Below are 13,705 nucleotides of genomic sequence, written 5' to 3' on the forward strand. Positions count from 1 at the left end.
AATAATAATAATAATAATAATAATAATAATAATAATAATAATAATAATACATTTGAAATAAAACAGATAATTATACATATTTTTTTTGTGGGTATGCAGCTCTATCTATCTGTATGTCTGTTGATCCATCTATCTATCTATCTATCTATCTATCTATCTATCTATCTATCTGTCTATCTATCTATCTATCTATCTACATTTACATTTTACATTTACATTTTACATTTAGTCATTTAGCAGACGCTTTTATCCAAAGCGACTTACAATTGGGGTAGATATCTATCTATCTGGCAAAAATGTGTGAATTCAAACCTTTCTTTTGTATTGCAGAACTCTATAGATTCAATCTTCAGCTTTAATCAATCTATTGATAAATAAATAATTAAATAAATAAATAAATGTTAACTTCCATACCACATGTGGTCAAACTACTTATGAAGTTGTGGACTAGTAACAGTATTATTACCATTTTCATATGCCATGAATATGCAAGGAACTCAAGATAATTCAAAGAACACCCTGATATTTCCATGATAAATGTCAAAAAAAATATAGCATTACCACAATGCCATGTCCAAAAATCCATTGTAATACTATGAAATATTTTTGTTAGTGCCTATAAAAAGTGGCAAAAAGGCCGAACAAATCAGTGTACATTTTGAACAGTGACAAAATAAATGTGACTGGAGAAAGGCAGTGTAGGACAGAAATGTCCAGTCGAATCAGTGTGGTGTAATTCATCTTCAGCGAGTGAGTCCCCACTGGAGTTCAGTCCCCTCTTCCCTCATCCGTCACACGCTCCTTCAGCACCTCCAAATAAAACCCCATACACTCCATTCACTGCTCAGACTATTGATTTATTTTTCAGTCCCACTTTAGAGGACAATTTGTATAAAGCTTTTCCATAATGCATGAGTGTGTGTGTATTATTGAAACTCGTGACGGGCATGTTAGGACATGACCAACTTCTCTCACACACAAACACACATTACAATGTACAGGCACACACTGAAATGCTACACACTAGCATACACACATATGAGGTGACGTTTGATCATTAACGGGTTCCTGGAACAATGTGAATTCACGTTACCATCAATAGCTGACAGGTCTAACTTTTAATAGAACTTAAACTTTTCTATACAATGAAAATTGGGGACAGTGCTATAAAAGCATTCCATATGAGCTTCAGAGGACTTGTGAAATAGTGCATGAGTCATATGGATCACTTTAATGGTAGTTTTAAGTCATTTTTGGTGGTCAACAGCCCCGGTCCCTATTCACTTTAACTGAATGGGAAAAGAACAGCGTGGACATTCTGCTAAACATCTTCTTTTTGGGTTTAACATGAATGATCGAATGAATGAATGAATGAATGAATGAATGAATGAATGAATTAATTAATTAATTAATAAATATTTTTGTTTATGTTTGGGTGAAATGCAATATTATTGTTAACAAAAACACACACACACACACATACATATATATACAGGTGCATCTCAATAAATTAGAATGTCGTGGAAAAGTTCATTTATTTCAGTAATTCAACTCAAATTGTGAAACTCGTGTATTACCGTATTGACCCGAATATAAGACGATGTTTTTTTCTTGGAAATACATCTGAAAAAACGCGGTCGTCTTATATTCAGGGTCTAGACTTTGACATGTCAATAATACACCCACAACAATAGGTGGCGCCAAATACGCATAAAACGAGTGTGCCATGAAATACGCAATGTAATGCGTGTTGTAAATATCGTGAGAAAAAAACAAAAGAAGCAGAAAACCTTACAGCTGCATGAGTCGTGACTATTGTGTTAGCCTGATGGGACCAAACTCTCTTTGTGATTTTAAAACGCAAGACAGTACCCATATTTTAAGACTACAGTAAGATTTAACTTCTACTGTTAATAAGATTTTGGTAGGCTACTATTAGATGGATAGCCTAAATGTCCTAATTCAGATGGGCTACCTGTTTTTTTTTTTGTTTGTTTTTTATGGTATAAGTGTATATTTTTAAAATGTGATTGTTGGTACATTTTACCAGTTTTTACCATACTTTCAAAACAAAAATTAAAATAGGAAAAATATGCAATATGAAAATAATTGAAGACAAAATGTGTTTTACTGAGAAAAAACAAGATTTGGTTTTTAAAAAGCCTTTTTCCAAAAGGTACATCTGGAAAAAGGGGTGTCGTCTTATAATCAGGGTCGTCTTATATTCGGGCCAATACGGTACCACCACAGAACGTTTTTGTAAAGTGCTATATCTGTAGACAGCTTAAAAAAAAAGCTTAAAAGGCCGGTAATAACTTCATATTTCACTTACCTGTTTGGCTCCCATTGACTCAAACATCTTCTCCAACATCTTGAGATGCACCTGTATATATATATATATATATATATTTAGAATTGGTATTAAAAATCTTCTGTACTTGAAATAAAGCTGAAAAAATATTAAATATTACATGAAAAATCTAAATCTAAATGAAAATTAGAAATGTTTTCCTGGCAACTAACTGAAATAAATAAGCGGAAGTATTAAAATTAAAATTACTAAAACTAAAACTGAAAGGAAAATACATTAAAATTATATCAACCAGGGTTATTATAGTTAACTAAAACTAAAACTGAGCCATAAAATACAATTATGTTACTTGAAATAAATATTAACTGAAACAAATTGAATTTAAAAAAATATTAATAGCTAATTCAAAATATTAACAAGCATTAAAATAGTATATTGATAATAATAACGTGACACTGGTGTAATATAGTGCTGGTATGAATCAATGCTTATAATTGCATAAACCCAGAAGCATCTTAACTTCTCTAACAGACACAGTCCAGTTTAACTTGTTCAAAAATAACCTGAACACAGGTCTATTCACTTCCTCCTCTAAATGTCATTAAATTTAATTCAGTGTTTTTCCTCTGAGCTTTCTCTGCAGAAGTGTTTGGTTCAGGGAAGTCTGTCCAGGTTGGAGTTTATGCCCCTCTCAGCAGAAAATCTGTCAGCCATTCGGAATGTGTTTGTGGCATGCGCATAACTGTGAAAGCACTGGACTGTACATGTGTCTGGCGCCGTGGTGGTACGCTAATAAAAAAAAAAAAAAAAAATCACACTGTGATGCATCCTCACACCTTCCTCATTCCGACCGTCGTTTCATACTCGTTGCCATGGAGATAAGGTAAAACTCACACTGTGTTGGGCTTACAGAAGAGGTGGAGAAGGATCTGAACAAAACTGCCTGATGAAAACTCATGCACACACACACACACACACACACACACACACACACAAACACACGTACACGTACATTTCACACTATTCCAGACAAACTAACACCAATGGCAAAAAGGAACACTTTAAGGCAATAGTCCAACCAAAAATTATTATTGTTTTATTTTTTTTTAACTCACCCTTATGTTGTCCCAAACCTTTATGATTTCCTTTCAAGGAGGTGAATTTTTGAAGAATATCCAGGCTACTGTTTTCAATAATTAATGAAAGTGAATGGCGAGAAAAAAATGACAAAAAGTATAATAAAAGTAGTTCATTCAAAAGTCATATGCAATATTCCACGTCTTCAGAAGTCAGGTAATACCTTTTGTGAAGAGAAGGGGTAGTTCACCCAAAGATGAAAATTCTATCATCATTTATTCACCCTGATGTTGTTCCAAACCCATAAGTCTTTTGTTCTTCTTCAAAACACAAATTATTTTATATTTAATGAAACCTGCAAGATTTCTGTCGCTCCATTGAAAGTCTACACAACCAAAACTTCGATGCATCAAAATGTTCATAAAAAGCTCATAAAATGAATCCAAACGAAGTGAACGGTTTAATCCAAGTGTTATGGGTTTAGAACAGCATGAGGGTGAGTAACTGATGACAGAATTTTAAGTTGTTATTCACTTAAAATCTCGACACAGAGATAAAGTCATTCTTTTTAAAAAATCCTGCTGATCCAGTTCACGAAATGGGTCTAAAAGATTCATTCTGAAGTTCAATTCAATTCAATTCAATTCAATACACGTTTATTTGTATAGCGCTTTTCATGATACAAATCGTTGCAAAGCAACTTTACAGCAAATTAAGTTTCAACAATGTTTAGTGGTAGCTTATCAGTGGTGACTGTCAGTTCATGTACATATGGCAGAAATGTACGGAAAAAATCAATTAAAGACGTAATCAATTAAAGACGTAATCAAACTCTCTGAAGGTCAAATCACTGATTCAGTGATCTGGTCAGATTATCACTAAGTAACAATTTAATATTCAGTCTGTTTCTCACAAAAAGCTATCATATGACTTCAGAAGACTTGGGATATAGCATATACCGACCACTTGTATGATGTTTTTGAACCTTGACAGACCCATTCCTCATTTACTTTCATTATATTGAAACAGACCTTAAAATATTCACCTTTTCTTATATTCACCAGATTAGTCATTCTCTCACAGTCTGTGTATATGTGTCCAAGTGCTACAGTCTTGTACTTATCAGGTAGTCAAATATTGACACTTGAGAGAGCAGCAGCACGGTCACTTTCTGTCACTCATAGAGTTTAATAGTGTATATATGGTAATGTAGTGTACTGTGAATGTGCAAAATATCTGCTGCTGGAATACACCAGTAATGCTAAACTAACAGAGGACAAGAAAAGGAGGACAAAGGGTGACTGAAAGTGGAGAGCTTGATTATTACAGATTACAGCAATGTGTCTTTTACTGGATTGTAAAGGAAAAAGTATATTGAGTGGAATCACACAACTAACAATGTACCGGGAAGGAAGTGAGACCGTTGAACAAGAGCATGGACTTCATTTTATTGCTAAAAGTATTTTAAAAGATGAGAGATTTTTGCCCATTATTCCAGTTTTGCTTAGTTTTCCTTGAGGTGTCAGGCTGATATAGAACTATAACCACACACATCCACGCTCACACTCATAAACTGCACCACTATTTGAGATTTACTGCAAACAAGATGCAGTTTTTCCTCACCTTTCATATAAATAGTCCTATCAGCATAATGATTCCACATCGCACATGCTGACGTGCTTATTTCTTTATTTCTGTTCCATTTCAAATCAATAATTTAGCATCCCTCCATCTTTTTTTGCATTTTATTAAATTCGCACAGGGAATTGCCTGGATGTTATGAATCTCATCCCAGCGTCATCAATGGGAAATAGCAAAATGGCTAAATGACACATTCAAAAGGACTGAATTGGAGGGAGACCCCAAGATCAACCACACATTACTTCATTTGTCAGTATGTCTAACCTAGCAATGAAAATGTATCCAGACGTTACTTAAGGAATAGTGCACCCCAAAAAAAAAAAAAATGCTGCTATTTTACTCACCCTCAGGCCATCTAAGTTATAAATTAATTTGTTTCATGATTGGAACAGATTTTAAGAAATGTAGCATTACATCACTTGCTCCCCAATGTATCCTCTACAGTGAATGGGTGCCGTCAGAATGAGAGTCCAAACAGCTGATAAAAACATCACAATAATCCACAAATAATCCACACGACTCTAGTCTATCAGTGAATGTCTTGTCAAGAGAAAAGCATGTGTTCTGGCCAAAATACAAGTCCATATTCAATAAAAATGCTTTCTCCAGTGAAAAAGTCCATTCCCTGCTGTCTTTTCACATCAAAATACACTGCCATTTGTTCTGGAATATGTTTTGCTTGTAAACAGTGCTTGATCCGTGCATATTTCTCTTCTTATTCAGACAAGATTTTTTTTCAGTGAAGAAAGCAATACTATGTATAGAGGACACATATTTTAGCCAGAAGCAATGGTTTGATGTTAATGATGGTTTTCTTTCATACAAACACATAGCTTTTTGCTTCACAAGTTGGTAATTGATGGCCTAGAGTTGTGTGGATTACTTGTGGATTATTGTGATGTTTTCTATCATTTTTTTTTCCTCATTCTGATGGCACCCATTTACTGCAGAGGATCCATTGGTGATTCTACATCTTGGATAGCCTGAGCAAATTTTCATTTTGGGTGAACTATTCCTTTAAATCTAGAAAAGGAGAGAGAGAGAGAGAGAGAGAGAGAGAGAGAGAGATATAGAGAGAGAGAGGGAGAAAAAAAAAAGAATCATAAGGAGACTACTTTTTTTCACATCTATAAAAGCCAGCTGTATTTTAGGGTCAAAAGTGAAGTGTGTAATTTCTGTGGCAGCTGCATCTCAGAATGAAATGTTGAACATTCAATTTTAATACAAGAAAGAATTTCAACAATGAATTCACATTAAAGTCAGGGTTTAGTTTAAGGTTACTCTATAATAATAATAGTTGGCTTTATTTAGGAACAATAGAAGTCTATGGGCCAAACTGAGATGGTGGTGAGGAAAACATGCATGTTGGCCTGGTGTACCTTTTTCATTATTATTATCATCATCATCATCATCTATTTATTTATTTAAATTCCTAGTTAAAACAAGGGTAGGCTAATGACAGGCAGTGTAATTGAACCTGTAAATCCTGCTCTAACTCCTCAACACTCTCTCTGATCCTCTTACACATCTTGCCATCTTAAACATGAGTCACACAGCAGAAATCAGCTTACTGCTTCACACACACACACACACACACATACGCACACTCTCTATGGCCCTCCTACGCATACAAGTGAACCCTACCACTATCACACCATTGATAAAACGTACCATTGTGTTACCAGTTTCTCTTTCTTTTAGACATTTGCCATGGTAACACCTTGGTACTCTTAACCAAGCGCTCTCCAATAAAGCTCTAGCTCCTGATCTGAACCCAATGGGGTTTGTGTCAGGTTTAGGTTTCTCAGATTCTTATTTCAGATAACATGTTTTACTGTTCAAAAGTTTGAGGATGGTAAGATGTTTTATGCTCACCAAGGCTGCATTCATTTGATCAAAAATAAAATTAATATTGTGAATTATTTTTACAATTTAAAACAACTGTTATCTATTTGAATATATTTTAAAGTGTAATTTATGTGATGTCAAAGCTACATTTTCAGCATCATTACTCCAGTCTTCAGTGTCACACGATCCTTCAGAAATCATTCTAATATGTTGATTTGCTGAAATATATAATGATGTTTTTCTTTTTAATCTTTTTGAGCTTGATGACACTAGTCAACATTCACTTTCATTACATTGTAAAAATAAGCCTTTTAAGCAGCCATCCTTTATTCCACATAACATAATTTACATTTAAATTTACATTTATTCATTTGGCAGAGGCTTTTATCCCAAGCGACTTACAGTTGAGCAATACAACAAGTGATGTAGCGATGTAATTAAAGTCTATTACGTTTATCAAGATAAACCAGAGGGTTAGCTTTGCTCATGTTAAAGCAGATCATTTGAATTTTTTAGCTCGATTGATGTGCTGGGTAATCTTTAAGCGAAGAGTGTAAGAGTCAGTTTGCTAAAGCTGGAAGTGTGACCTTCTGTTAATCCATTAAAGTGACTGCTTAATCAATTAAGCTCGAAGTCATGGTCAGCAACAACACAACAGATAGAGGAGAAAACAACTAACGCGCTGGCCTGGAATCGCACAAACACACACGCCGCCAAGGTGTACATCCCTATGGATGTTTTTCCACAATCCCCCGTATCGTCGGATGACCACTCACACGTCCACATCTGTGACAAGAGACAGGGGAATCCAAGCATGTAATCAATCGATACTTGCTGGAAACCTCTAGACCCCTTATACTGATACACATTGACACAGCGGCTAAAGCGGATCAATGAGCGCTCCAGTGTGAAGGGCAGGGAGATGCACACCTCCATTGAGAAAGATGAACTGAGCAAAGAGAGAAAGAGAGAGACTCTAATCACTGATTCCATCTGACTTGGCCGGTGTAAGCAGCACCTATTGATTTTCCAATCAACTACAAGGTCAGGGTTCACACAAACGTACACAAACACTCCGCCACTTGAGCTAGGAAGTCCGCTACTCAAGAAAACTGCTACCTTGTTTGAACGCACACACAAAGCACTCTTGGCAGAATCAGTTTGTTGCCTTTAGAGGGAATTTGATAAAGTGGAAAAGCATTTGTCCACTACCAGATTGGATTTATCACACAAACATACACACATATAGAGGGTGGGAGTTATTTGGGAGGTCTGAACAACCTAATTAAGTGTTGAACCCCCTGAAAGGAAGAACTTTTCAGGATTACGATATACTTTAGTGTCCTATTTATTTTTATGAAAGCATTAGAGCAGTGCTGCTATTGTTAACTAAACCTAACTATTAAAAATATATATTTTTTTGTAATTGAAATAAAGCTGAAATTAATTATAAATGATAGTTTACAAACCTAAACTTACAATAATGTTAAAATTAACTAATAAGAATGACAAAAGCACATAGCAAAATTATTAAAATGTAAACTCTATGTTGTGTTCTGGTCATTTTGACCCAGAGAGGGTTTTCTTTTTCCTGAAAATGCTATAGTTAATGGTATCGCATTGGACTAAAATGAAAAGAAGAAAGAAAGAAAGAAAGAAAGAAAGAAAGAAAGAAAGAAAGAAAGAAAGAAAGAAAGAAAGAAAGAAAGAAAGAAAGAAAGAAAGAAAGAAAGAAAGAAAGAAAGAAAGAAAGAAAGAAAGAAAGAAAGAAAGAAAGAAAGAAAGAAAGAAAGAAAGAAAGAAAGAAAGAAAGAAAGAAAAACTATGTTTTTGTACTCTTTTTTAAAATCCTTTTTCAACTTTGTTACACTTGCAAAAAATTGACAAAATATGTTTATACATTTCTTGTTATGCTATATAATTACCAAATATTGGATTCAATATTTTTTAGCAACTTGTTGTCTTTCAGTTAGCACAGGTTTTGTATTTATTTTTGGAACTAATTGATCGTAGGCCTCGTTGATCTGAACTTATGCACCTCAGTTTTTGAGTAAACATTGCCATAACACAAATAATGCTTATTTTTCATTTAAAAACGGAGGTATATAAGTTCAGATAAACGATGCCCACAAAACCTGTGCTAATTAAAAGAAAACAAAAGAAAGAAAGAAAGAAAGAAAGAAAGAAAGAAAAACTATGTTTTTGTACTCTTTTTTAAAATCCTTTTTCAACTTTGTTACACTTGCAAAAAATTGACAAAATATGTTTATACATTTCTTGTTATGCTATATAATTACCAAATATTGGATTCAATATTTTTTAGCAACTTGTTGTCTTTCAGTTAGCACAGGTTTTGTATTTATTTTTGGAACTAATTGATCGTAGGCCTCGTTGATCTGAACTTATGCACCTCAGTTTTTGAGTAAACATTGCCATAACACAAATAATGCTTATTTTTCATTTAAAAACGGAGGTATATAAGTTCAGATAAACGATGCCCACAAAACCTGTGCTAATTAAAAGAAAACAAGTAGACAAACATTTAAATTAAAACAAAAATTGAAAAATACAAAAAAATAAAAGCTAATTTAAAATATGAATACATACTATAATGGTACAAAAAATATACAAAATAACGCTACACTAGAGGCAGAAATCCTAAAAATATCTAACAATTAGATATGTTACATAAACCGTCCTCGGACATAAAACCTAGCATGAAAAGTAGCTAGTTTTTAAGTTAATGTAAGATCAAACTGTTTTTCCCCCATGTAATTTATGTGAAATATGTTTGTCAGTAACTACGAACCAACATCTGGTCCCAATCTAGTTAGACATACTGAGGCATAGCTTAAAGTAGGCTGAATTTGCAACCATGTTAGTCATTCTCACCCAAACGTCCATGGACATTACCCACATGAAAATCTTTGTGCTGCACGCATACCATGTTAGATTATATTGGGAATGAGTGAGAATCATCCGTGCTGACAGGGCATTACGTGTCTTTATTCAGCTCCATTTTATTGAATTGTCCTATTTTTGTGGTTTCCACTCCATCCAGACACAATGGGAGATATTGAGGCCAAAATGAATTAGGACTGATTAAAAGAGTTCCTCAAGACCATATTGAGAATATTAGTGTAAGGCTAAAATCAAAAAGAGGGGCTTTCATTTTCATTTTAACACCTCAGATGAATGTTCAATGAAAAAACACAAATGTAAACTTTAATTGTAAAGTCCAAAATCTATTTCAGAGATTAGGCCTACTTATTTTAGCAAAGTATTTGTTTTCACCTGAGCGATGAACTACCAACATACTGATATACGAATGTGTGAATCTACATTCTCATTTCAATACATTCCATGTATACTGTCTATATTGTAACTGTCAATTTTTTTACACACAAACTTCCTTATGCAGCCAGTGAGAGGGTTGCCAACATTTCAAGCTTAAAATTCTACAACATAAAATATATTTAGATTATACAATCATTATAATTTACAAAGTATTATTCTGAGAGAAAAAAGCTACTGTGCAACTTGCGAAACTGCCAAGTGAAATGTACAATCCACAGAACAGTGCAAAGCGGATCAATTTATTTCAGAGTTTCTGCAACCTTTGAATTGCAGGCTTTCCATACAGCTTCTAACCATATGGAACTTGGCATTTTTAGCATTTCCTGTGCTGAATTGTGCAGAATAGATTTAAATATGATAAAATATTTAACAATGTTTACGTATGCCTAAGGTTGCTGACCGGATCCTATTTTGTACTCCCGAATGACACCCGTTGTTTTCCACACTTTGAAACCAGAATGACCTTCCCATAAACTGTAAACTGCAGGTGCAACAAGGCTTCCTTTACTTAATTAGGATCTACTGCACATCCAAAATGTATGAAAACATAACAGATTTCAAATCTGTGGTTACTTTAACAGCCCAACCATGTGAGGTATGTCTTACCTGGGACGATGGAGACAGTGTCCTTTTCCCAGGACACCACACTGACGTACTCCTGCACAGCAGAGGGGATGAGGCACTTGAAGACGGCCACGTTGCCCCGCATGGACCTTTGGTCCGCCACGCGAACCGTGTAAGGTTCCCTGAACACTGTTCAAGATGAGCCAGAAGAAAAACAGAGGTTGAAATTAATTAATTAATTAATTATTAAATAATTGTAATTATTTTAATCTAAATTTTGAATCTGAAATTATACATTTATTTTTTTTACAGATTTTATTTTATTATATCAAACATCAGTATCAAATGCTATATTAATGGCAAACCCAATAGTAATGCATTTAAAATAATTATAATAAGAATAGTAATTCAGTCAATTGTACACAATAATTTAAACTAAATAAATAAAGACACAACAATAACAACAACATTAATAATTATATAAAATCTACCAATTTAATATTTGAGAAAAATATATATAGTATTTTCCCAAAAGAGTGCCCTTTTTTTGTGCATTCAAAAAGACCTGATCTGGGACCAATGCATTAATTTTATTAAACATATATTACTAGATTCTGAGATGGAGACTGAATCTTTTTTGTCAAGAGGTGTTTAAGTGTTCAGGAAGTGGCCTTTTTAAAAATCACCCAGGCAATGCATGCAGACGGCGATGAGTAGACGCCGCCACACAGCCCCTGGAGCTGTCAGAAACATTTGCCCCCGCTAAAGGGACCCTCTCTGCACCTGACAACCGGAACCTGGACGAAAAAATCAATAGACGAAAAGAACACACAAACCGAGCAGGGTACGAAGGTGTTATTTACGGGCAAGGAGATCCTCCTACAGTAAAGGGCGACAAGGGAGCGTGAGCAGATTAAAGGAGGCGCTGAATTTCATTTTAATTTCAGGGACTCAATTTGCTTTGTGTCTTTCATCAACATCTATTTACTTATGGATTTTAATTTCTCCCTCGTATCTTTGGGGAAGTAACGCAAGACGCAGAGCAAGGGCATCTCATTCACGAACATGACGCCGCAAATTTGATCACACAGTCGGGGGATGTTTTCAGAGAACTCTGTGGGTATTGCAATTGGATTCGCGGCCAATTCAACTACGCAGCTTTTTCACCCCATCAGAAAAGAGACCGATCATAAGAATTCATGAAACGTGGCAATTACCCACAACCACGCTCCTCACCCCCTCCTGTCTCACTTTCACTTGCTACCTCTATTAACGCCTGGCTTGCGGGTGAATTTCCTTGGTCATTAATAACGGTTTCTGTCAGGTGCCAGAGTGTCACCCACAGCGAGGCGAATCAGTGTCCTTGTCTGATGGTTAAGTCATGAATCGTTGAGTCCAGTCATTATATTTCTTTATTTCTTTCTACATATTTAAATGGTTTATAAAAATATGCAAATGAAATATGTTTAAGTAAGTTAAAACAGGCTGTGTATATTTGCCCACTGTTAACTAACCAACTTCTTACTGATGCAGATGAGATTTGAATCAATAGAACAAATCAATAGAACTCCCTATTACACTCAGGACTCCATAGTCTATAAATAATCATTTATTCAGTCATTGATTGACTGCGAGGCTCGGGCCTTATTGAGTTTCTAAAGATAAACTAACTCAAACAGGCCCTCTATTAGCTAGTTTTATTTTCACCTCGACTCGGATTGTGCTACACCTGGTTGTGGAATGTTGTTTTACAGCAGTGGGAAGAGCGTAAACAAGCCAAAACATCTCTAAGGCTTCAATAATGCATGTGTAAAATTCACAGACGGATTTGCCGACAACAATAGCAGATAGCATTTTTTATGGGCAAATGACTCTCCGTCTTCATGTGCGGCATCATTAGAATGTTACTGATGCCTGACTATACTCATCGGTTGCTTGGAAACGGACTGGCACATGGGCTGGTGCTCTCTTTCTCTTTTTGCGCACACCAGGAGGACTGAGTCCTGTATCACCATCGTTTATATAATTAACTGGAGAGAAACCAAATACTGTATTTACTTATTCATGATGCAAGACATTTAAAAAAGGGGAAAAGAACCACACTGAATAAGAATGAGGCGGTGAAAAGTGCTCATTAATGTAATGGTGAAAAAATAATAATAATTAGCATGACCTATCAGGAGGCAAGCAGCCAAAGAAACAAAGGGCTGAAAGAAAGGAAGAATGAGTCTGTCACAGTACACCTGTCAGGCTCGTCGCACGAGGTCTGTGTTTAACCCTCAAGCTGACTTTAGATAAACTCAGTACAGGCTGTAGGACACTCTCCATTAAAAATGCTACCATTTAAGATTAAAGAGGTGATATAGTTAATATAGCATAGCTTCTACTAGGCACATTTCTACATTTAACTCAAAGCCCTGTTCATCTTAATACTCCTGTCAATGACCTGCTTCCCACTACACTGAATCAAAGGATCCCACCCAACCCGCCAAACCCAACACAAAGGAAGTCTAGGTCAGAATAGCTAGTTTCATACACTGACATAGAAAAGACAGACAGACAGACAGACAGACAGGCAGACAGATAGATAGATAGACAGATAGATATATAGATAGATAGATAGAAGACAGACAGACAGACAGACAGACAGACAGACAGATGGACGGACAAAAAGATGGAGAAGATGGAGAAACAGATGGAAAAAAAGACCCAGGTAAACAGATAGACAGATACATAGATAAACATATAGATAGACAGACAAACGAACAGACAGATGAAGAGACAGAGGAGAGACAGGGCCAGGTAGAGAGACGGACAGATAGACAGACAGACAGACAGACAGACAGATAGATAGATAGATAGACAGACAGACAGATAGACAGACAGACAGACAGACAGATAGATAGA

At 35.2% G+C, this 13,705-nt stretch overlaps 1 protein-coding gene across 1 annotated transcript in view; it reads right to left on the reverse strand.

Moving 5' to 3' along the window:
• LOC107699174 (Down syndrome cell adhesion molecule-like protein 1 homolog) overlaps positions 1–13,705 on the reverse strand; it is a 136,912-nt gene that overhangs the window by 107,222 nt on the left and 15,985 nt on the right. Inside the window, exon 3 of the mRNA XM_016500367.1 lies at positions 10,841–10,987. Within this exon, the coding sequence (XP_016355853.1) occupies positions 10,841–10,987 (147 nt within the window). The remainder of the gene's footprint in view (positions 1–10,840; positions 10,988–13,705) is intronic.

This window comes from Sinocyclocheilus anshuiensis, unplaced genomic scaffold, assembly GCF_001515605.1.
Source record: "Sinocyclocheilus anshuiensis isolate Anshui unplaced genomic scaffold, SAMN03320099.WGS_v1.1 scaffold374, whole genome shotgun sequence".
NCBI lineage: Eukaryota > Metazoa > Chordata > Actinopteri > Cypriniformes > Cyprinidae > Sinocyclocheilus > Sinocyclocheilus anshuiensis.